This window comes from Amorphotheca resinae (assembly GCF_003019875.1).
Source record: "Amorphotheca resinae ATCC 22711 unplaced genomic scaffold M430scaffold_14, whole genome shotgun sequence".
NCBI lineage: Eukaryota > Fungi > Ascomycota > Leotiomycetes > Helotiales > Amorphothecaceae > Amorphotheca > Amorphotheca resinae.
Window position 1 is genome coordinate 106,921 of NW_020194484.1, and position 23,413 is coordinate 130,333.

Sequence of the window (23,413 nt, forward strand, 5' to 3'; positions counted from 1 at the left end):
CTCTCTTCCCTACCTATCATCAACCGAAACTTAGGTAGGTACAGTTCATCAACAACAGAACGAGTTTGCAGTCTCGGAGAAATGAATATGGAGTTTGGATTCCTCATCTATCCTATCCGCGCCTTACAAGCCCTCTTCTCCATCATCGTACTCAGCGTTCTCTCCTACGGTAGCCACCCTCCCCCTCTTTTCCCTCCCTCACTAACCCCCCTTCCCAGCATCTCACTCCTGGACCTCTCAGCTCAACTGGACGCCCTCACGAATCAGTTTCCTAATCTTCGCATCCGCATGGACGCTACTCGCGCTTCTATACCTGGTACTCGTGCCGCGCTTTTCCAAGGCTGAGATACATCGGCATGGACTCTTGGTTATTGAGAGCTTGACGACTATCTTTTGGTTCGCGGGCTTTATTGCGCTGGCGGTGTTTTTGGGCGATGGGAGGAGCTGTGATGGGAGTTGGGGCCCGTGTAGGGCTGCCGAGGCGGGTGATGTGTTTGCGGCTTTTGAGTGGTATGTTGTTGGTGGTCTTGTTTCTTTTGTTCCCACCCCGCCTCCCTCTTCCCTTTCTCTCTGTGTTATATCCGTGTTTCTATAGCATTTCGTTTATGGGGGATGTGCGGCTGACGGATGCTCTGATTCAGGGTGCTCTTCTCAGCTACGACGACTATGACGGCGATGCACTGGGTGGGGAAAGGGGGCGCTGGTGCGAGGAACCAGGGGCCGGGTCCTAGTGTGCAATATCCGTGATCGAGGGTTGACGGCTTTTGGAGCGTTGGGTTTGGGAGTTTTGGAACCTGCGGTCGGGGAGAAAGCATTGGTGTGTTCCTACCTCTTAATCCATATGAATTGATCGCGTTGGACCAAGAAGAGTAACTGTAGTGTGGTTGGTGATCATGTCCCAGACTCCCTACTTGCTAAATGAGCCTAGGGAAGTTCAAGCGGCTGGACGAGGAAGTCCTGCAGTAGGAGTACGGGGGCTTGAGAGGCATACATTAATAGCACCACATGGTCCATACGAATGCAAAGCAGCGAATCGCATATGATATACAGAGGTATCGGCCCACGCCTGTCTATATGCGAACTCGAGCGACGCCGAGAACATGAAATAGCGATCTTACACGCAAGTAAGTTACTCCCAACCCAACAGTCATTATTACGCATCATGCTCCTTATCCTGATAAGGTGTGGCGCCTACCAACTGCCAAGTAAGCTCAGAATCCAAATCGATCTGCTTCGACTTCGGCATCAAATACTCATTCTTGCCATCTCTGAAATACGTCAACCCGTCGGCCTAGATAGATATCAGAACCTGGTTAGCCATATCTCCTCGTCCACAACAAGACGACGGGAATATACGAGACTCACCAATCCAAGTGTCAAGTCGATCCCAGCCTCCATGAACGGAATCGGTTTATACTCCCTGAGCGACTTGCCCCGGATTGCGCGCGTGATGTTGTAAGAAACGACGTCCGCCTGCTGGCTAGCAGCTCGTCCCATCCTGACGCCCCCTGTCTCCGCCACATCTCCGAGAGCGTACACGTTTGGGTATTTAGAGTCGGCGATCTGCAGCGTCTTCTTGACTGCGATCATGCCGGAGCTGGTGATGGAGGAGGGAGACAGGGTCGAGAGGAGACCGGATGCGGGTTTGAGACCTACGCACTTGATCTATGATTTCGTTACGTTAGCATGGCTGGTTGGTCAAGGGTGAGCCTGGCCCGGCTTCGACTCGACTCGACTTACCAAGACATCGTAGGGGACGGTCTTGCCGGACTTCAGCGTGAGTACGGAAGGGGCCTCGCTCTCTGCTTTTTCGGGCACTCGTTCTCCCAGATGAACGTTAACGCCTAACAGATTCATCCTCCCCATGGCATACTCATGCAGCTTTGGACCGAAGGTGTTCATGACCCTCTCGCGGGAGTGGATCAGGGACACGTTCTTCTCTGGGTACTTTGACTTCGCATCGGTAGCCAGTTCGACGCCGACGGCTCCCCCTCCCACCACGACCAGGTCCTTGGCGTCGCGGATGCGTTGCTGCATATCGCGGAAGACGCCCATGCCGTCCCGCTTCTCGCCCGTGGTGAAGTTCCAGGGCGGCGAGCCCGTCGACCCCGTCGCGATGGCGAGGTAGTCGTAGTCGAGCTTCGAGCCGTCCTGCAGCTCGACCGTCTTGTCATCGATGGATGTCGCCAGGGCCTGGCGGAAGACCAGCGAGCCGGCGGGCGCGGCGGCCACGCCCGGCCCGTACGGGATGAAGGCCTTGTGCTCGTGGCCCGCGACGACCGAGACGCGCGGGAAGATCCACGTGAAGTTGAAATGGGACTTCTTCTCGACGAGCACGACGCGGTAGCCCGTGGGCACGCTGTTGGCCAGCCGCTGCGCCAGGAAGAACCCCCCGAAGGAGCCGCCGATGATGACGATGTTGCGCGGGTTGTCGACGGCGCGGTAGGTCAGCCGGTGGATGCGCGCCCGCAGGGACTGCATGAAGCGCTCGATCATGATGGGCAGCGCGGCGAGCAGGAATCTGGTGAAGAAGAGGATCTTGGACAGCATGTTGGAAGCGGATCGCTGGGCTCGGAGAACGCGGTCGAGGGATACTTCTGCTCTCTCAAGTACTTCCCCAGAAGAATCCAGCCCAGTCCTCGGACATGACTATTATTATATGGGCCGCGAGCAGCGAGGCCGCTCTTCGGAGTATGGAGAGGTCGGGACCGATCCAGGATCCAGAAAAAGGGGGGAGGGAGGGCGCATGTACCCGGTTTATCTGATTATCTGATATGGACGGATAATCAGCCCTCCCCCTGTTAGCCTCCCGTTCTGGGGGGTTACAAATCGATCGGGACCCCTTAGTCAAGGACGGGATCCGCAGTTTTGCTCGGGCTGATTGGGCAGCCCATGTTCAGGATCTCGCGGCGCTGGATTGCATTCCCGTCCCCCGTGTGGAATTTCCACGTCCGGTTCGAGTTTATCGATCGAACTTGATAATATCAGGAGATTGTCAGGATGCCGGGCTCCGGGCCCGAATCGCCACGCGGCTCGGCTTTGGCCCTTTTAGAGCCGAGTTGAGTAGTTGTTGGATCTTGAGATTCAAGAAGCCGAGACTTGTCATTTATATAGAGAGCAGCTGCTCTTGTTGTTCCTCTCTTCTAATACCCTTTTCTTCTAGCCCGTTAGCAGAACGTCTAAAAAAGCCGGGATGAATTGTTAAGAATTAAGAAATTATACCATAAACAAAACAATACAATACAGCGAGCTCTTCCGCCCTACATACGGAGTTAACAAAACAGCGAGCCCGCCTGCCTGCCGCTCGCTCGCTATATCCGCCCGGTCTTGCGCTCTTCTCCGCTAGACGCGGCTTAAAAATGAATAACTGGATGGCTGCCAGACTGCTAGTATGTAGGAGAAAACATGTCGTTTCTTCTTTCTCCATTCCTTCTCGCTAGTCTTGTCTTTGACTCACAAACCACAAACCACAATAAGTCAGCCTTACCTTACCTTACCTTACCTTACCTTACCGCCACAAAGGCCCAGAACACCAAAACCCAAAAAAATAGACTAACCAAACCAACCAAACCAACTAAATCCCCCCTTCCCCCTCCCCCTCATCAAGACTGTCAGACTTTTGATCCAGAGCACGAATCCCTCCCTCCTCTTTTCCACCTTCACATACGCAATGAAACCCGACGGCGAGCGGGTAGGCGCAGATACGAGTGAGAGAGGCTCGGGACGTCGCATTTCTTTCTCATGTCCGGGTTTGTCGACGTTGTAAGTGCGGAGTGGAGGAGGGGAGAGAGGGGAGGGGAGAGAGGGTTGGTGGGTTGTGGGAGCATATCTTATCTGATTGATTGATTTGATTTGATTTTGAGTTTGATGGAGGGGTGATCAGTGATAGGTGGGTAGGTTCGTTTAGGTATGAGACGGGCAGAAAAAGGGGGGGATGGGGTTATCATGTGATGTGGTATTGATAGGTAAGGTAAGGTATTGGGATGCTAGGTAGGTATAGGGGTGAGCGTGGGGATTATGAGTTGACTTGAAGGGTCTAGATAAATACCATGCTTGTATTAACGCAAGATGGAAAGTAGGTATGTTTCTATATTTCTATGTCGTACTGTTAATGTAAATGGAAGAGACGGGTTTGGTATTCACGTGCCAATATCCCGATTGGGGTCTCGCTAGTCTCAGCTCATCGTAAGAGGGTATCATCTATCCTAAAGCCCGACATAGCAGCATATAATACAGATTTCAGGAGTCATGAAAGAGAAGCGCGGCCTGAAATCTCAGCCATATATCCTAACCCGCAGAATATCCGAAAAGTCAAGTGAAAGCAAAAGGGGTATCTCGGTCCTGTAATCCCGAACTCCTAATGACCGTCCAGCATCAATGTAAGGAAGAGCGCTAATATCAACTCATATGGCGAGGGGCCGGTCAAAGGGGCTAGCCCATGATCCCGGCAACCAGAACCATGGCCCCCAGATAAATGCCCCCGCATACAAGCCCCTCACGCTCGAATAGTTGCTCGCTCATCAAGATCCCCGCCTGTATGAACGCGCCTACTACTCCGGTCGCGACTAGACAGGTCACTGTCAGGCGCCCCGCGAAACCCGGGATTAAGCTGAATGTCATGATAGGGACGAGGACTGCGACTGCGATCGCCATTGCGAATTCGGTGAGAGTGAGTTCGGCCCCATTCTGATCGTTTGTGTTTCTTCTGAGGCGACCAGCCGCCCAGTGTGAATTCTGTGCGAGGGGTTGAGTTTGAGGCTGTGTGATGGTTTCTGTTTGAGGCTGTGTGGTGGTTTGAGTTTGAGGAAATGGTGCGGAAGGAACTGAAGGGCGAGAGGGTAGGGAGGAAGGGGTTGTGGAAGAGCACACAGAAACAAGATCGTCCGCCGGGTCCAAGAAATGCGTCTCGGGTTCTGCGATAGGATGGACAGACTGTAGGTATTCGCGGTAGAGACTAATATCTGTGGGTGCGGGAGGGGCGAGCGACGCCGTGGCGTTGAATGCTGCTAATGCTTGATCTAATGTCAAGATTAGCAATCTGGGTCCAAGAGGAAAGGAGAGAATGGGTGGGGGGTATAGAGGGAGGAAATCACAGGGGGAAGAAAAGGGAAACGTACTATACTGAGCGAGCTTGAACCCGATCCGCCCTAAAATATCCGTCTTATGCCACTGCAATTCCCCTCCCGCCGCCTGCGCTGCTCTCCTACTCGCCGGCATCACCATTCTGCCCGCACGTCTCGATTGTGTATCCGCATTATCCAGACGATGAAGCTGTTCCTCCAATTCGCTTATCTCGTCTTGCAAGTGCAACAGAAGCCTATGATTCAAAGCCTCGAACTTGCGATATATAGGCTTTATCCTGCCTTCATAACCATCCTCGGAGTCGGTGGTATGTGACGCCAGTCGTGAGGCGAGAAGTTCATAACCCGTGATTGGGAGTGTCTCCTCTGTACGTGGCATGATGCGCTTGACGTGCTGCTGCTGGTATTGGTGCTGTTGATATTGGTGCGGCTGGTATTGGTGCTGCTGGTATTGGGAATGTAACGCACTGGGGCTTGAGGTGGGCGCATAGGGATACCTTGCATCCCCTCTGGGCATGTTCGGAGGACCAAAATTCTGTACCTGGCTGTGGGCACTCTGTCTCTGTTGAGCGGCAGCTAGTTGCGAAGCAATTTTGACTGACGCTGGACTAGGTTGTTCGGCTTCGTGATCGGACGCCTGTTCTTCTTCTTCAGCAGATCTTTCAGGGCTCGTCGACCGGTCGGTATCATTATCGGCTGGCGTCTCAGAGAAGTGCTCCGAGCCATGGAAGCTGGAAGTCCCAGATGAGGGGGTGTCAGGAAGGACATGCGGCGGTATAGAGGTGAGCGGCGGATAAATGGTTCCGTGCGGAGGCCATTGCAATTCAGACTTGTGAGTATCATCCTCATCTTCGCTCGCGGTCGTACTCTCTTCCTCTTCCCCATTTTCATCCGAACCCTCTTTCTCATGTTCATTCAAATCCTCTTCCCCATTTTCATCGGAATCCTCTTTCTCATGTTCGTCCCCTTCCTCTTCCTCGTGTTCATCCGAATCCTCTTTCTCGTTTTCATCTGAAGCCTCTTCGGAAAATTCAGCCTCTAGATATGCAAAAACGTCAGGCGCATCAGGGACAGCAGGAGATATTGGCTTATCGGGCTTCTCTGGACGCTTTGCCACACTTTGTTTGCCGGTGGACGCTTGTGTCACTGTAGAGTTGCTCCCACTCGACCCACTCGATACGTTCGTAGATGCCGTTGCAGATGTAAATGCCGAGACCATCGACGGTGAAGTCAACCTTGACCTGGCTGCAGCCAGCACAGCCCTGTGATCCTGGATTGGCTCGGCTTCGTCCTCGGACGAGGAAGTCGAGTCACTCCGAGTTGACATTGTGCGATGATGTCTGTCAGAGACAATCTCTCTTGATAATCCACTGGCCCTCCCGGCACCCGCATCTTTTCCCTTATGCGAATGTTTGCTTTCCGGTGTAGATCTCTGTGCCCGTCTTGATCTTTCCCTCTCCTTTCCCGTGTTTGCTCTTGCAGGGGTCGTTGCGGTCGAGTGCCGTGTACGACGGTGTCGGGGAGGTTCCTCGGCATAGCCGCCTTTCCCCCTTAACCGTCCCCTGGGGCCATCTTGGGAGTCGTCTTGGATAGGTTCGAGTAATGAAACACCGTATTTCGTTGTCATCGGTGGTGGTGGACGCATCTGACGATGGTCAGCGCTCTTCATATTATAGAATCAAAGGCAGCTATGGAATAATGCAGCCGGCAAGGACATAAATACCTAGAATGCGGGGGGGATGTTCCGGCGGTGTGCTCTGGGTCTTCTGGAGATCAGAGGGGGCAAACTAGAGAGAATGACTCGTAATCGACATTGTCGTTGAGCAGAGAAAGACGAGAGAAGTCGTCCTTGGGGAGGCAGAGGACAGCAGATATGATGTAGGGGATTGTCATACAAAACAGCAAGCCAAACGAATGGAGTCTCAGTCGTGCAACTCGACGTCGAACTTGATCTTGGACTTGGGTGATGGGCCGGGAGAAGACCCCTGGGGATTCTGACGTCGCTGGCGGCCAGACCTTGCGGGGGTCACCGTTTAGCACTGGGACCGGCACCCGTCGCTGGGCTTGAGAACGTTTGAATCCTTGAAAAGATGGGAAAATAAAAGTAAAATAATGAAAGCAAAAATTCTCCTCTTAATACCTACTCATTCACGAGACTTTAAGAAAGACTTCACGATAGTCATCGCCATTTTTGCTTCTGCGACGTGCCGTCTCTTGACTCGCAAGTCACTCCGAGGTCACCTCGCTGCCAGACGCGGTGGACCAATACACAATCACCACATACCATCGACATCTGCACCACCTCTGCACCCGCGTCTGCACCACGCAAAAAGAGGCCTCCCGCATCACAAACTACGATAATCTTTACAATTATCATAATATCATAACATCATCATTTCATAATCGCGACTCCCCAGTAACAGTCGCCGCCCCATCAGCTCGCTTCGAATCGGCGATGCTCCACTGCTTCTGATTCTCGCGTCTGCCGGAATCTCGCTTTGCCAGTCCTGATCCTCCACCATCCTCCATCCAATCGACTCCTCCCACTACAAGAGCCTCCAATGGCGCGAATTCCAGCCTCCGCGCTGCGAAGATACCTTCTGGGCGGGGAGCTCTCCACGCGGAGATGTCTGCGGAGGAACAATCAGATACCCACACGCCTGTGTTCTCAGAGAATCCGTGCCGTCCACACCTCCACAGACACAGATGCTGCAGATCCCAGCGGCACAAGCAACACGATTCCCTTCCGCAAACAATTGAAAGATGAGGCTAAAGCCCGCAAATCCTCTGTCCAGAAAAGATCAAAATCGGACAATCAGAGGCTGGACAATTGGGAACTAACAGTCGGCATCGAGATCCACGCGCAATTAAACACCGCGCGCAAACTCTTCTCCGCCGCCGCCTCAACCATCAACGATGAGCCCAATACTCATGTCGCGCTCTTCGATGTCGCAATGCCTGGGTCCCAGCCCGTCTTTCAGAAGGAGACCCTCATTCCCGCCATCCGCGCTGCGTTGGCTCTGAATTGCAAGGTCCAAAAATCGAGTAGATTTGACCGCAAGCACTATTTCCACTGGGATCAACCTTCCGGATATCAAATCACTCAATACTACCAGCCATTGGCGAAAGATGGTTACATAACGCTCTACGCACACGATGGGATTGCGAAGGAAGATGGGGACGAGATCAAGATTGGTATTAAGCAGGTGCAGATGGAACAGGATACCGCGAAGACCATCACGACGGTCGAAGGAGAGCACCTGTTGGATTTCAATAGAGTGGGCCTGCCGCTTCTCGAGATTATTACGCTGCCCCAGATTCATTATCCGCAGACTGCAGCAGCATTGGTGAGAAAGGTACAGATACTACTTAATGCTGTGGATGCGTGCGTGCTGGGGATGCAGAGCGGCGGGTTGAGAGCGGATGTTAATGTCTCGGTGAGGAGGAGAGATGGGCAAGGGGAAGCAGACAATGAATATTCTGGCGTGAAGGGTTTGGGGCAGAGGACAGAAATCAAGAATTTGAGCAGCTTCAAGGCTGTGGAAGACGCCATTATTGCTGAACGCGATAGGCAGATCGAGGTTCTGGAATCTGGCGGAGTGATTGAGGGAGAGACACGAGGATGGACGATCGGCAGCACAGAGACAAAGAGATTGAGAGGGAAGGAAGGAGAAGTCGATTACAGATACATGCCTGACCCGGATCTTGGGCCGGTCATAGTCGGCGATGATTTACTCGAGCATCTCCAATCCACACTCGGCGTTCTTCCTGACAAAGAGATCAGCATCTTAAACGAGACGTACGGGTTGACGATCAAAGACGCCATGTCCCTCGTCTCGCTCAACGAGGGTGGACGGGTTGAATACTTCCGCAACGTCGTAGATCAGCTGGTCCTCCTTTCCGGCGACGAGGACCTCAGAAGACTAGGCAGGTTGGCAGGGAATTGGGTCCTCCACGAGATGGGTGGTCTAGCATCAGACGCAGGGGAAGAGGGGGACGCGCTACAAATGACCAGTGAAGGCGATTGCGTGATACCGGACATCCAACTCTCGTCCCTGATCCACTATCTCGATAGTAACCAGATCACCGGCAAGACCGCGAAGAAACTTCTACCGGTTCTGTTTGAAAATGAGACGAAAGGCGTGATGAAATCCGTCAAGGATATGATTGATGAAGGGGGATTGTGGTTCATTCCTCTATCGGATGAACAATATGAAGAGATTGCCAGGAGCGTGGTAGAGGCGCACCCGCAACAGGTGGAAGAGGTTCTTGGGGGTGGTAAAAAGGGAAAGGGGAAGCTTAATTTCCTCCTTGGACAAATGATGAGGAGGGACGAGGAGGGGAGGATGGATCCTCAGCGAGCGACAAAGGTGATCGAAGAAGTCATTGAGAAGTCCCGCAAGTGATCGAAGCATATATCCCCCACTTATTAATATTCAAGTTAATATCCTGTTGCCCCAGCCTTACGATTCTCCGCGGCATTTGCAATGCGGCTCTCTGGGTGATCTGCCGAAGATTTCCCATTCCGCCGCTAGCACTGACCATGTCTTGTTCCTGGATATTTTTTCCTATCTGAAATCTCTAATCTGCGGAGTATCGTCGGAGATGCGCGCGATACCCAATTTCTCAACTTCTCTATTATTGGCGGTCATGATTCTGGCCGTTGATTATTTCTGTTGAAAGATGCCTGTCACGTCATTCAGTCATGCATCTACCTTATCTGGAACACTGCCGATCGCATGAGTTCACCAACCTCAACGCTCTGATAAGGAGACTGTATTATATTACTCTCGCGCCGCGGCGTTGATCAAGGCTGCTATGCACGATAGGCAGTTGTTCTGGTATTGATAACTGGAGACTCCCCTATCACCAGCTTCATTCTTGGAAGTATGATATATAAGTATATCCCAGCTTCTCATTTATCTCTGTTTCTGTCTATGTCAGCCTGTGTGAACCTCCCCTGGGGCAAGCTCTCTGTGTTTCTCGAACTCTAGGCTCACACAATGGCTGCTTCCGACGGTATCCAAGTCCTTGATCAAGGAGTCGGATATGGAATTGTCGTTGGAATTGGCGGGTTCTTCGCCATCATGATGTCCGTTCCCTTCCCCATCATTATTACCCCCAAATGCAAGCTCACAACCCTGGGCTAGGCTCGTACTAACCTACCTCCAAAACCGCTATACAACCTACAGCACCCATCAAGCCGAGGAATTCAACACGGCCTCCCGCAGTGTGAAGCCTGGTCTCATCGCCGCCGGCATTGTCTCCTCATGGACCTGGTCGGCGACTCTCCTCACGTCTTCCACCTTCGCCTATTCCTATGGCATCTCCGGGCCCATGTGGTACGGCGCCATGGGCACGTGGCAGATCCTCCTCTTCGCCCTGATCGCCATCAAGATCAAAGCGAACGCGCCTGGCGCGCACACCATGCCCGAGATCGTGCTCAGCCGGCACGGCACAGCTGCGCACATAACGTATCTATTCTTTGGCTGGGCGACGAACATGCTGGTCGGTGCGTGCCTGGTCTTGGGAGGAAGCCAGGTTGTGAGCGCACTCAGTGGGGTCAATGTCTACGCAGCGTGTTTCCTGATCCCGATCGTGGTCACAGCGTATGTGATTGCTGGTGGTCTCCGGTCTACCTTTATAGCGGATTACACGCATACCGCAATTCTCTTCGTTGCGATATTCGTTTTTGGCTTCAGTATGTATAGCACGAACCCCGCGGTAGGTTCGCCGGGCAAGTTCTATGATATGCTCCTCGAGGCGAGTGCCAAGATGCCGATCAAAGGAAACCATGAGGGTAGCTATCTCACATTTAAGAGTAACGACGGTTTGGTATTTGCGATTGATATTTTCGTGTCCGGGTTTAGCACTGTGTGGTTGGATCAGGCGTATTGGCAGCGAGCTATTGCCTCCCGACCCGAGACAAGTGTGAAGGCCTACATCTTCGGGGGCATTGCATGGTACGGTATCCCGTTCGGCTTTGCGACGGCGATGGGGCTTGGATGTGCGGCTCTTTCATTCAGCCCCTCATTCCCTACATATCCGAACCCATTGAGTGCGGAGCAGACTGGGGCGGGTTTGTCCGCTCCTGCAACTGCTATCGCTCTCCTAGGCAAAGGGGGCGCGGGCCTGTTGCTCTTGTTGCTGTTTATGGCCGTCACCTCTTCTACGAGTGCCGAACTCATCGCGGTCTCGTCACTCCTAACCTTCGATGTGTACAAGACGTACATCAAGCCAAAAGCTACATCCACGGAACTGGTAAAGATTTCTCACGGCGGCATCGTGCTGTACGCCTTAGTTCTAGCTGCGTGAGTTGCTTCTATTCCACAATCCTCAAACCAAAGTCCGAACCACGCAGTTCCCATAATACTGATATCTGTGCACCACAGCTTCTGCTGCATCCTCAACGCCGCCTCCATCAACCTGACCTGGCTCCTCACCGTCCTCGGCATCATCGTAGGCGGTGCCTCAATCCCCGTCGGTCTCATCCTCCTCTGGTCTCGCACCTCCACCATCGCCGTCCTCCTCGCTCCCTGGATCGGTTTCTTCTGCGGTCTCATCGCCTGGTTCATCGTCACGCACTTCCGCTCCGGCGCCATCAACGTCGCCACCACCGGCGATGTCACCAACGCCGTCGCCGGCAACCTCGTAAGCTGGGGCATGGGATCCATCTCCGCCGTCCTCCTAAGTCTGGCCTTCCCCAAACGCTTCGCCAGTACAGACCCGGAGGCCGTCGCGCGCGCCAACAAAATTAACGGCATCGCACCACCCGCAAGCGCCACCCCATCCAGCCCCGCCAACCCCTCCATCGCCGGCGCCGCCGAAGAAGAAGAAAAGCACGAAAAACACCCCTCCACAACCTCGACCACACCCTCTCCCTCTCCGCCCTCCAACCCACTCCCCGACACCATCGTGCCCACCGGAAACGAAATCGTCGATTTTCTCGAGCGCTCGCACGTCGAGCCCATGGACCCTCTCGAAGTAGCGCGCGCGACGCGTCTCGCCGTCGGGTTCAACATCCTGTTCCTGGTGGTCGCGATCCTCTTCGTGCCGTTCCTGCTATTCGGCGGGTCGTGGATCTTCCTGCGCCGCATGTTCGTGGGGTGGTGCGTGGTTAGTTTTATTTGGGTGTGGTGCAGTATGGTGATTTGTGTCGTGTGGCCCATTGTGGAGAGTCGGGCTACGATCTGGGGCATTTTGGGGGGCGTGGTGAGGGATGTTGGGGGAGGGGGGAGGAGGAAGAAGAGGAAAGAAGGGGATGCGGAGGGGGAGGGGTCGGCTTAGATTCTAGATTTTTTGGGGGGGGTGGCTTTGCTTTGCATGTATGTAGATGCGCCGACTTACTGGTATATACCTTGCTTGTTTGATTTAATAGAAATAGAAATAGAAAGAAGTACAAGCTCTTGATCTTTGTGATGCTCTCCACCATCAAGGGAGATCCTCGCCCTCTATCTCCGCACGTACTGTATGCACCTAGATAAGATAAGAACTATCCTTTAATATCAAGACAGATAAGTACTTAGATATAAATAAACATCTCATAGGATCAGAGCAGTCGTATAGGTAGGAGACTGTCTTAATTGAAAATAGCCACTTACTTACATGATCTTCAAAGTAGAGAAGAGAAGAGATACCTTAGCTTACCTGCAAAACCCCATCATCCATCTCCAACAAAAAAGAGCACAACGGCTCATCTCATACTCTCAAATACGTACATACGCATTTTGCACCTTATAAATGCCAGATATATATATTATTATTTCAGCAGCTAAGTTTTGGCGGCGCAAACCGGGCAACCGTCCTTAATCTTATCTCTCAACAGTCTCGCATGTGTAACTTTCGCTCCAACACCGTGCGTCGTCGCAAACGTGCCGTCCTCGTCTAGCTCGATGTCCGGCGGGGTGACGGGTCTATCATCCTCATTGTTGTAGCTGAGGAGGTGGGAGAGGTGGAAGACGTGCCCGCAGGCAAAGCCGACTAGCGTCTCCATCTCGAATTCGGAGAATGGTTCATGGCAGCCGACGCAATGGCCCGCTTGAGGTCCTCCTCCCTTCTTCGCGGTTTGAGATGCGGTTGGTAACGCGGCGCTGTCGGGATCAATGGGCGCATCGGAGGTCGTGTTATCCGCAACGTCGGGTTTCTGGACGACGTCGAACTTTACCCCTCTATTCTGTCCAGCCCGGAGAGTGTTTTGCGCAAGCGCTACTTCACTTCTGAGGACCTTGGCAACGCCATAACTGATGCTATGTTGGATTTCGTATTCCCTGATCATGCGACTCAATCCCTCCCTCAATCCTTCAATTTCAAGACCTTCTGGAATCCGTCGTACGAGCCTGATTGGGTCGATAGCCGTGCCGACTTCCTCGAGTAGACCGCGGATGAAACGAGGTTTGTCCATGGAGTAGTTAAGGAGATCTTCCCAGAGATCTGCATCGTCTTGTTCTTTTGCAAAGGCGATGGCTTGGGAAACATCTGCGAGACGGTCGATGATCAAGTATAGGGCTCGTTTAGTTTGGCCTGTTTTGGAATAGAGATACACCAGCTCTGGGATGTAGTCTCTTTCTTCACATTCTGCCGTTGCCTATAAATCGATGAGTACAGTTCAACGGTGTGTAAAGATGAGTGTTTACCTTTTCGAAAGTGTAATACGTTGAGGATTTCAAAAAGTCCATTAGCAGCTCCCGATCATATAGAGCAAAGACACGGACTGCAAGATCGGCGAATTCATCGACTAGAGCTTTACTTTCAGCTGCGAGTCTGTCCCGAGTTTCGATGTTGCCTTCCTCAATTCCGTGCCCTCTCCACAGCGAGCTGAGATAAAAGAACAGGTATAGAGGAAGTTGCTTCTCCTGAAGCTGGTTCACTACAACTTCGGGCCGAACAAGACCATGCTGTGCTTCGGTTACTAGAAGGTTGATAGCCTCTGATGTCGTCTCGCGAAGCTCATCAATTGACGCACTGCGTTTCTGTTCATCCGATACGCGAAGCAAGATGAAGCCCGGAATGTCATCCGCAACTGCGTCGACCAAATGGTAATCCTTGATGAGCGACATAGCCGTGTCGGCATCCTGAAGTTTGAAATAGCATTTCAGAGCCTCCCGAGGTCGGCCGTCGGCTACATAAAGCTTGCCAAGACTTTCGACAATTATCCTCCAGTCTCGACCTGTTTCGCCATTCTCGACAGTGTCCTCTCGTACATCACGGTACTTCAGCTGGTTTTCGAGTGTAGTAGTGACGCTTTTGATGTCAAAAAGATCAGGTGACCACTGCTTAAGAAGTTGTCGTGCTCTTGGACGGTCGTGAGTAATATAATAACCCAACACAATCTCATATATGGTTGAATCTAAAGGTGGTCGCACTTGAGTAGTGGGTATGAAATTCACAATTTCATCGAATTTCTTTGCGGCGGCAAATGTAAACACCCACTCTTTCCATTGGTTTGAAGTCCCAAGAACCTTTCCACATGTCCTTCCCGCTTCAATCCAATCACCCTGCTCAATGAGTTGTTGTATCCAGAGTTCACCTACGCGACGCTTTTCCTTCTCAACCGATGAGTTAATTAGACGACTGGCTGATTCGACCGTAGAGGATGAATCGTCATAGAAATCATCGCTATTATCTTGAGACCGATCAGGAGCTCCTGGCCCGATCTCCGCAAGCTTCTCCGGAGATGAAGAGATAACTTCCGGATGCTCATCAATTAACTCCCAGGATTGTTGGTATTTGTGATGCTCCAGGAGAAATGATAGATGGTCTGACAGGTCCCTCTTGGTTGCCAATATGCAGTCGTAGGGGCTCTGGATGAAGATCTTCATACCAGGAGCCGCAATATGTGGATGCACTGGATAGCTGCGAGTCAAAAATTTCGGTCTTTGGGTACTAGCAGAACTCTGCGCTCTGGACTCCTTGTCGCTGCCGGTACTGCGAACACTCGCACCGGAACTGAGAAGTGATGTTGCATTAATAGTGGCATTCCACAGACCGCTTCCCATCCCAGTCAGGGTCTCCAGTGTTCCACGTGATGTCTGAGCGACTGGCAAGGAATGCGCAGCTGGAAGGACGCCCAAATGGTAGTCGGCAGCCGACAATCTTTCAAACCGACTAACAGTTAATTGATCTGTATCAACCTCTTCGGAGGAACCAAGATCAATAAGGCGAAGTTCTGGGGATAGAGCATTTTGACGATGCCTTATCCCACCTCGTGGTTCGCTACCAGAAGATGCAGTCGAAGGCCTAGTCTTGTGGTCTTTTGATTTACCATCATCTCCTTCCTCTTTATTTTCTTCGGGCGTAATATAAGAAAGTACAAGAAGCAACGTTGGGGTATATAACGACAATCCAGAAACAATGCAATCCATGCGTAAACTGGAAATGTCAGTTGCTACAGCAAACTCAAATGGAGACACTCACATTTTAATGATTTCAGCCCGTCCCACACTCCGCTCTCCCACATTTTTCCCTACACCATTTTCCCCTGGGTGTACATTGATGATCCATATAGTTCCTCCCCACCCAACGAGGAGCTTGTCAATGCGTTTACTACTCTTTGATGCCTGCTGTTTCAATTTTGCTGTAGCAGGCGTCGGAGCAGCAGCTTCTCTGGCATTGTCGTCTTCATCTGTTTCAAGTGCCTGTTCATCGATCCACTCGACCCGCGGTTTCCACACTCCAGCCATTTCTTCCCATCCTCCGTCCTGTGGTCGACCAACATGGCCTACTCGTTTCCACGCAGAGTCGGAATCGGTACTCTCTAAGTGCAAATGCGATCGCATGATTCTGATACCATGTTCATTGACCCAAACGACGTATTTTCCGGAGAGCGACCATTTAAGCGTACTGATGATGCCTTCTCCAGAGTGTAAGACAGTATCGTGGCCAGTATTACCGCCTAATCCAAGACTACTGAGCCAGCCTGATGCAGTGGCTGATGCAGTCCCCGCCGTACTTGATGTGGAACTCGTGCCTGGCCTACCACCAACGGTGAGGACGAGATTTCCAGCCAGACCCCCTGAGATATAGGTCCGATCATTTTTGTAGTCCGGTGAAAGTGCCACAGCCTGTACAGGACGCGCAAAGTTTCGTAGTTGAACATCTTTCATATCTACCAAAGATGCTATGCAGACATTGCCGTCAATCGACGAAGTCGCTATGTATATGGCATTGGAAGGAATGTTCGGAAGGGTTGGCGCTTTCGGAGCTCGAAGACTATTCGTGGATATCTTTGATGTTGTAGATGGTGGTCTTTGCGGTATTTGTCCTTGAGACACAATTCTACTAACACCTTCGGGGACAGCACTTGGTAGTGGCGGAGGGAAGGGGGATATAGAAATGCTGGTGACAGATGCAGTATGTGCCGTGTAGAATCGGAGGGATTCGAATGATGGCAACGATATTACATGCTGGACAAGGAATCAGCTTCCTCTCAATATGCGCTGCGCGAAGAGGCATGACACTTACGATGTTGCCATTATGTGTCCCAATAAACTATATAGTATTCAGCAAGTAACCAGTCCACGCAGTCTGCGCCAGACCTACCATCTTGTCCCCAGCAACTAGAAACGCGCTCGTAGCATCACCATTCCGATACACAGGTCCTAGGTGGCCTGTTAATCGCGCGTATTTCAACTTGGGCTCGTCGTCCTCCACGTCCTCCTCGTCCTCCTCTGAATCGCTCTCTGCCGCTGATTCGCTGTCATCCTGACTTTCTTCTTCACCTGGATTTGGCTCCTTTTCTTTCCCCTTGTTCGTCTCTTCCCGGTTGTCAGAAGCCTCGGCCATGGCAGCACACCGTCGTGATCACATTTGTCGCTGTGTTGCTGGCAGGGATGCTGCGTCGACCGACGTCAATGGAGCTCAAGCTCTGGATGACTAAGATAAGCGGGAGTCCAAACGTTTTGGCCGAGCTGGTATTTAAGTTTCGAGACTTGGATCAACAATCATGGAAATTGATTGTGGAAGACCAATGATCTCCAGATCAATACAAATTTCCTATACTGGTCATGCAGGGTTTCTGTCGACAGTTCTCGTTTCCAGGTACCAGGCGTATCCTCACTGATGGCACCCCGCGACCCCTGCGGCATCTGCACGCCTTCGCCGCAGCGCAAGCTCCAAGAAAACGAACATTCTTTTCCTCCAATGCGGCTCTACAGCAAGATGCCGTTCCTTCTACGGATGGTGGCATAAAAGAAATCCCACCTGCGCAAAAGAGAAAACCTATAAGAACTCCCCCGGGGAAGACGTCGTTGAGGAGGGTGGCGGTCGAGGCGCAAAGGTCCAGGGCAAATGTACTTCGTCAACAAGATGCAATCGGCAGAGGGGAAGGTAGTAATAGAGTTACTGCGCTCTCAGTGGCCGATCAATTCGATATGGATGTTGTGGTCAGGATTCTACGGTCTCACGGCTTTCCAATCGATCCGGATGGAACCGGCTTCGACACAGATCAAGTCATACACACCCGAGGGGTAAACAATGGGGATATCTTTGTCTTTCCCTCTGGCTCATTAGTTTCATGGTCTCTACCAGAGGATGTTGCTTATGATCTGGCTACCAAATCTTTACTCCCTGCCGCGATCAATCCCCATGTGGATCAGATGGAGATGGAGGACTTTGAATACGAAGAAGATCCAAACCGAGACAGCAGTAGCATCAAGGGAGACGTTATCGTCCTGGGCACTAATACCGGCTCGCAAGCTGAAGAGTAGGTTACGGGTTATACTCTGCGAAACAATTTACTAATTAATTATTTAGCTCCAAGGTCGATACAACCTTTGCGAAGATTGCCTTTTCATCAGGTCTTGCCCGATCTACGAAACTCGCTGTAGTAGAAACCATGTTAGGAAAATACTTTGAATCTACGAGGACCATTCCAAGTCTGCTGTCCCGAGGCTCACGTCTTCCGTTCGACCGAAGGTTCATGCTACAAAAAACAGGAGAATTACTTGAGTTGAGGGCACAATTGAACCATTATTCAGAACTGACAGATTCATTGCCGGATCTCTTCTGGGATAGTAGACATGAGCTGGGCCTCGAAGGTTACTATGACCAGGTTGGACGGGCTCTCGACGTCGGTGTTCGGATCAAGACCTTGAACGAGAAGATGGACTATGCTCAGGAGATCGCCAGCATCCTCCGACAGACCATGAGTGAGAAGCACAGTATTCACCTTGAATGGATTATTATCAGCCTTATTGCGGTTGAGGTAGCATTCGAGCTTCGGCGCGAATGGAAAGAGAGGAATAAGAGACTCGCAGAAGCGGAAGAATAATAACCTCCAGCTGGACCGTGGTCCTTGTTGACTTATCAGATCAGATGATTTTCTTTGCGGCGTTTCAAAATTCGAGACCAAAATACCCCTCAATCCTAGATCCAAAACATCAATATTAGAAATCCCAATCTGGTCCGTGGAGAATGGCCTATCATACAACTCTATTCTTAGCAAAAGGCAATTCTGGGTATATGCTCCAGAGTACTTACGCAAAGAACTCAGCCAGAGACAACCACCTTGGCCTTGTGTCACTTGGCTCAAACAATCGGCGTTTGTTTTCGATGATCGAAAATCTATAGTTGGGATAAACTTTTAGATATCTTGAGAGATCACAAGAATAGAAACCCGAAACCTTGTCACCATAGCCATCCTCCTCCACATACACCTCGTCGATATTCATACTACGTCGATTTTTATACCGCAAAGCCCACTCCAATTCCTTTGACCCGTGTTCCATTCAAACCTTTCCTTCTACCTAGTCATCCGTCTTCTCTCTGCCTTCTCCACAATCAACAACAGTATCCACGATTTCACAATCATCGGCTGCATATCGAATCTACCCCCCCCCCCCCCCCCTTTCAACCCACAAAAACAAAAAACCACCTCTACCTCCGCTCTGCTCTGCGTCGAGTATTTCTTGAGTGCGAACATCCTTTACAGGCATAATATGATTTTTTTTTCTTTCTTGTTTATCCTCTCGGAGAAGTGATGCAAGGAAAAAAGAATGCTGCCGGGTGGTTGGCGTTACGGGGAAGAGATCAGGATTTCTACTGGACGTGAGTTTTAGCTCCTGAATCTACTAAGAAGTATAGAGGACGTTCCTCTGATATCTAGTAATAGCTTTAAAGACAATCATCTTAAGATAGCCCTTTTAGAATTTAAGAGAAAGCGTCGAAACGATTGCATCTATGGAAACTCCGGGAATATTACAGCCCCTTGGCGGGCAAAACATTCAGAGTTTGTACGATCGAAGGCTACGAGAATGAAGTAGAGCGATATACCAACGCAACATGGAAAAAAAGAAATATTATTGGAAAGAAAACAACTATAGCAATCTAGACTTGCACAAAATCATCATCCACATCCACATCCACGTCCATCCTATCACCGAGGTCCACAAAAACATCATCCGCAGGTACGGTCGGGCGAGCGGTAGTAGCTGGGGTCTTATTCCTCCACGACGAAGAGATCAAGTTTCCAAGACCTGGAAGTTGGCTTTTGAGTTTCCCCAACGGACTTCGCGGGAGAGGCGACGAGCTAGGTGTCTTGGGGCCCGCGGCTGAGGTTTTGGAACCTGGGGTTCCCTGGGTCAAGTCTGGACTTAGGGTTAGTGATGGGACGCTCAATCTTGGGAAAGAACCGAAGAGACCCGTGCTTCCCATGGCAGCTGTCGGAGCGTTAGGCGTCAGAAGTTCCCTGTCCCGCATGTCGAGCTCGAAATCTGAAGTGTCGATTGTCCAGGCTGTGGGTGGTTCGGGGTTGGTTATCTTGGTAAAGGGGATGTCTCGGGAGCGTAGACTTGATGGTAGGAGAGGGGCTGTGTGTCTCGCTGCTTCAAGAGCAGTTTTCAAACCTTCAGTAGTGCGTCGGACAAGCTCAATGGACGTAGGTCGCGCGAGTGGTTCTCGCAATAAGCAGTCTTTGATCAACTGTCTCAAACACAGAGAGTAACGATTGATACAGTCCGGTGTGTCTAGACCAATACTATGGTTATAGCCTAACCCCAAGGTGGGAGCGTAGTGTTGGCTTCTATCAAGCTTACTCTGAAGGTTGAAGGCTTCCTTGTTGAAATGAATCTTTTTTCCTTTGAGAAGAATGTTCATTATTGCCCCAAGTTGCCAGATGTTTGAACAAGTCCCTTTCCTAGGATGATGGATTGGAATATGGGGGAATGAATGGCCCAGTTGTTCGCCCCTGTTGTTTTCCCTAAACGTGTTTTCCTAATATTGAAACGTTAGGTTCGGCTTTTTCCTACTTGATTCAAGTATTGAAATTGGTGTATAACCGCATGATTCTGACACTTACGGGTGGTGATAGCTCAATGTTCCCTCTGTAAGTGACAACTGACCCGTATTCATCATTTTGGACTGCCTTATCCGCAACCCACAGTGCTTCGCCAAAATCTGCAATCTATGGAATCCGGTCAGCTCTTGTCAAAGTATTATCTTTGTTTGCATAAAGAATCCATAGGAGGAAATCGGGTTTGCATGCCTTGAAAATAGGAAGCCTTTGGTGATCTCTGTCTCTGTAGCCAAGGAGAACTGAGTGTTATAAGTTAGCCTCTCAGCCGGATTATGGACGATCCCTCCGCTCCAGATGCTTCATGCTTACTATTATCAGGCTTAAGGTCAAAGTGACAAAGTTCAGGTCTGTCAGGGGGATCTCCGCCCCAAGCTGGTTCATCGATATTCTCTGTCCCGCGGTCCATTACCGCAACACCTTGCGCAAGGCACTTGAAGATTGTCCAGATATCGAGCTCAGTTAAGAGGGGATGTGGTGGTTGTTCAAACCCAGCAACAAATTGGTCCAGATCGCCACCTGGGCAGAACTCAAGATATATCCGGACGACGAAATCCATGTCTAAAAACTTATCTCCCACATGATTCCCACCGTATTGGCGAATAATGTGATTTGAGTTAAGCCCTGCCAATACAGAGAGAATGTTCCCTTCATCCATTGCTGACTTTCCACCCCAAACTTGGTTGAAATCGTCCATACGTTCATCCGTAGATTGTTTCACGACGACTTTTGTCACTTGGGGAGCCGTGGCCGGATCTCCTTGGTACTCCCAGAGGCCGATGATCCCAAAGGCCCCCTGGCCAAGAAACTTGGTACCTTTCCAGCCATCTCCGAGTTTTTGTGACCATTTAGGCTCAGAATCCAAAAATGCCTGCTTTTGGCTGTCTTTAAAAGCAAGACCCACTCCTTCATACATGGCCGTTATCTTGAATCTCAATTATCTTTCGAAACTTCAAAAGGCGCAATGTCGAGAGGGTAGCAAGAGTTGGAAAATAAAACATTCTGCAAAAGAATACCACTTTCAGACCACCAAATATTAGACATCAAATAATAAACAAAAGATTGCTGCTGAGTCGTTTCTTTGTCCGATGACCAAGATTCTTTGATACTCAATGTCCATGTCTGCTTTAGGGATCATTGTAGGAACACTCGTTTTTGCATAATGAAAAGAAAATGAACAAGAACAAAGAAATTCCCTCATCCGGAGAGTTGAGAGGAAGCATGTATGTTCATGCCGAATGTTTTTGCTTTCGGCCGTCGCGACCAGGCATTGCCGCATTGGCACAATACACTTATTGCGTTACAGGATGCAAGATCTGACTGGGCTGATCATAGTGCCGCTATAACAGAGGAAGATAGTAAAAGAGGAAATGGTTTACGGAGTGGAAGTGATGTTACTCGTGCCAACTGCTGTATAGTGGTGGAGAGGCAGCGGAGAGGAATGGCGGGGGAAGAAACGACTGCCATCAATTCTACGGTCACCTGCATCTCCAACCTCGGACATTTGCTAAGAATAGACGAGGCTGAACTGTGCCTCAATAATCTTGACAACGCCCCAATCTCATGATTTTCTGCTGGTATAACTGACAGTTTGGACGCCAATTATAATACTGATCTCTAACAAAATCACCAATAAGATCGCCACAATGGCTCATCCTAGAGTATTGATTCCAATGGCGGATTACGGCCATGATCCAACAGGTGAGCGGGCTATCTCTCCAACTTATCGTGAAGATACTCATCTTCGATGATTTTCTCAGAGGTCGCAGTCCCATATACCGCATTTAAGGAAGCGGGTTTTGAGGTCCAATTCGCGACTGAGGAAGGCAAGACGCCGGAGTGTGACAGGAAGATGCTCAAAGGCATCACTCAGAAGTTACTTGTATTATCTGCACTCCTTTAGAGCTACATTTACAGATATTAACATGGGAATCGCATCAAGGGCGCGACTAGATCCGCAGTCGAAGCCTATAATGAGATGTCAGCAACCCCCGAATTCAAAAACCCTCTCTCCTGGTCATCCCCCGACTTCAATCTCAACTCTTACAACCTTGTCTTCCTGCCTGGAGGGCATGAGAAAGGAGTGAGACAACTTATCGACTCGCCCATAATGCACAAGCACCTCGCAACATATTTTCCCGCCACGGTAAAACCCAGCTCGAAGGCAGTGGCTGCGGTGTGCCATGGGGTGATGGTGCTTTCCGAAACAGAGGGAGAAGATGGGAAGAGCGTCATACATCAATGCACAACAACAGCTTTACCAGCTAGGTTTGAACAGATCGCATTTTGGGGTACCAGAGCAATACTCGGGGATTATTATAAGACGTATGGAGCGGGTAGTGAGAATGTTGAGCAGTCGGTAAGTTCGAGTATCTGAAATGTGGACTTGCGTTATCTAACGAAGGGAAAGGTGCGGAAACGGTTGGATGACCCAAAAAAGCAGTATAAGAATAGCCTCAGATTGAGACCGTAAGTATGGAGATCAGGAAATGGGTTGACAGCTTCATTGACCAGTCCCCAGATTCGTGGTTCAGGACCAGAAATACAATTATATCAGCGCGAGATTTCCAGGAGATGCTCAAGCACTAGCAGAGAAAGTTGTTGCTTTAGTTCAAGCACAAGGTGGAGCTGATCAAGTGTTCCTTGAAAGTATACTTCGAGATACGCTGCGGGGACAATAAAGAGATGATATTCGGTCACTACTTCCCTGCCTTTGATGAAAGAACATCATGGTCAATCAATATCTTCTGACAAAAGTTTGAAAGGACGCATCGTAGTCGAGATTTATGTCTACCTTTGTTTCCAACTTGTGATGCAGGAAAAAAGTTATTTTGAGGTATACCTAGCTACCAATTCGAATCCTTTGTTTCAAATAAGAAGTTCAGAACAAGGAATTGTTATGCCAAGATAGAAACGATTACCATAAGAGTCTTATGCTGTTCATATAAATATATCTAGCATAAGCTCAATACTCTCTTTCCCAAACTATCCCCATCAACATTCAAGAATTCATGCCTTACACTGGCAAGCAGCCATAACACAAGAA

General features: G+C 50.4%; 9 protein-coding genes across 9 annotated transcripts; 5 read left to right on the forward strand and 4 right to left on the reverse strand.

Moving 5' to 3' along the window:
• Positions 1-87: 87 nt before the first annotated feature.
• On the forward strand, positions 88-608 carry M430DRAFT_147890 (hypothetical protein; the record flags this gene model as incomplete). The annotated part of the gene is made up of 2 exons (XM_024863094.1): positions 88-169; positions 219-608. The coding sequence occupies 2 exons, from the start codon at positions 88-90 to the stop codon at positions 593-595; spliced, it is 459 nt and encodes a 152-aa protein (XP_024716577.1). The 3' UTR covers positions 596-608.
• Positions 609-1,025: 417 nt separating this feature from the next.
• M430DRAFT_70084 (hypothetical protein) lies at positions 1,026-2,631 on the reverse strand. The gene is made up of 3 exons (XM_024869476.1): positions 1,741-2,631; positions 1,366-1,665; positions 1,026-1,291 (listed from the first exon to the last, which is right to left on the reverse strand). The coding sequence occupies exons 1-3, from the start codon at positions 2,548-2,550 to the stop codon at positions 1,154-1,156; spliced, it is 1,248 nt and encodes a 415-aa protein (XP_024716578.1). The 5' UTR covers positions 2,551-2,631; the 3' UTR covers positions 1,026-1,153.
• A 1,440-nt stretch (positions 2,632-4,071) lies between these two features.
• Positions 4,072-7,211, reverse strand: M430DRAFT_61967 (hypothetical protein). The gene is made up of 3 exons (XM_024868956.1): positions 6,805-7,211; positions 5,118-6,726; positions 4,072-5,018 (listed from the first exon to the last, which is right to left on the reverse strand). The coding sequence occupies exons 2-3, from the start codon at positions 6,724-6,726 to the stop codon at positions 4,432-4,434; spliced, it is 2,196 nt and encodes a 731-aa protein (XP_024716579.1). The 5' UTR covers positions 6,805-7,211; the 3' UTR covers positions 4,072-4,431.
• Positions 7,212-7,398: 187 nt separating this feature from the next.
• M430DRAFT_37580 (hypothetical protein) lies at positions 7,399-9,542 on the forward strand. Its single transcript, XM_024867146.1, has one exon. The coding sequence runs from the start codon at positions 7,643-7,645 to the stop codon at positions 9,485-9,487; it is 1,845 nt and encodes a 614-aa protein (XP_024716580.1). The 5' UTR covers positions 7,399-7,642; the 3' UTR covers positions 9,488-9,542.
• A 542-nt stretch (positions 9,543-10,084) lies between these two features.
• Positions 10,085-12,475, forward strand: M430DRAFT_147900 (hypothetical protein; the record flags this gene model as incomplete). Its single annotated transcript, XM_024863095.1, has 3 exons — positions 10,085-10,173; positions 10,232-11,392; positions 11,474-12,475. 3 exons carry the CDS (start codon positions 10,085-10,087, stop codon positions 12,366-12,368), a joined length of 2,145 nt encoding a protein of 714 aa, XP_024716581.1. The 3' UTR covers positions 12,369-12,475.
• Positions 12,476-12,745: 270 nt separating this feature from the next.
• On the reverse strand, positions 12,746-16,899 carry M430DRAFT_61970 (hypothetical protein). The gene is made up of 5 exons (XM_024868957.1): positions 16,620-16,899; positions 16,542-16,568; positions 15,495-16,483; positions 13,715-15,449; positions 12,746-13,665 (listed from the first exon to the last, which is right to left on the reverse strand). The coding sequence occupies exons 1-5, from the start codon at positions 16,860-16,862 to the stop codon at positions 12,853-12,855; spliced, it is 3,807 nt and encodes a 1,268-aa protein (XP_024716582.1). The 5' UTR covers positions 16,863-16,899; the 3' UTR covers positions 12,746-12,852.
• A 142-nt stretch (positions 16,900-17,041) lies between these two features.
• M430DRAFT_61971 (hypothetical protein) lies at positions 17,042-18,709 on the forward strand. Its single transcript, XM_024868958.1, has 2 exons — positions 17,042-17,781; positions 17,832-18,709. The coding sequence occupies exons 1-2, from the start codon at positions 17,084-17,086 to the stop codon at positions 18,346-18,348; spliced, it is 1,215 nt and encodes a 404-aa protein (XP_024716583.1). The 5' UTR covers positions 17,042-17,083; the 3' UTR covers positions 18,349-18,709.
• Positions 18,710-19,403: 694 nt separating this feature from the next.
• Positions 19,404-21,283, reverse strand: M430DRAFT_45768 (hypothetical protein; the record flags this gene model as incomplete). The annotated part of the gene is made up of 3 exons (XM_024867788.1): positions 19,404-20,288; positions 20,374-20,471; positions 20,680-21,283. The coding sequence occupies 3 exons, from the start codon at positions 21,281-21,283 to the stop codon at positions 19,404-19,406; spliced, it is 1,587 nt and encodes a 528-aa protein (XP_024716584.1).
• A 730-nt stretch (positions 21,284-22,013) lies between these two features.
• M430DRAFT_54225 (hypothetical protein) lies at positions 22,014-23,048 on the forward strand (the record flags this gene model as incomplete). The annotated part of the gene is made up of 5 exons (XM_024868451.1): positions 22,014-22,068; positions 22,128-22,249; positions 22,310-22,726; positions 22,778-22,836; positions 22,889-23,048. The coding sequence occupies 5 exons, from the start codon at positions 22,014-22,016 to the stop codon at positions 23,046-23,048; spliced, it is 813 nt and encodes a 270-aa protein (XP_024716585.1).
• Between the last annotated feature and the right edge of the window lie 365 nt (positions 23,049-23,413).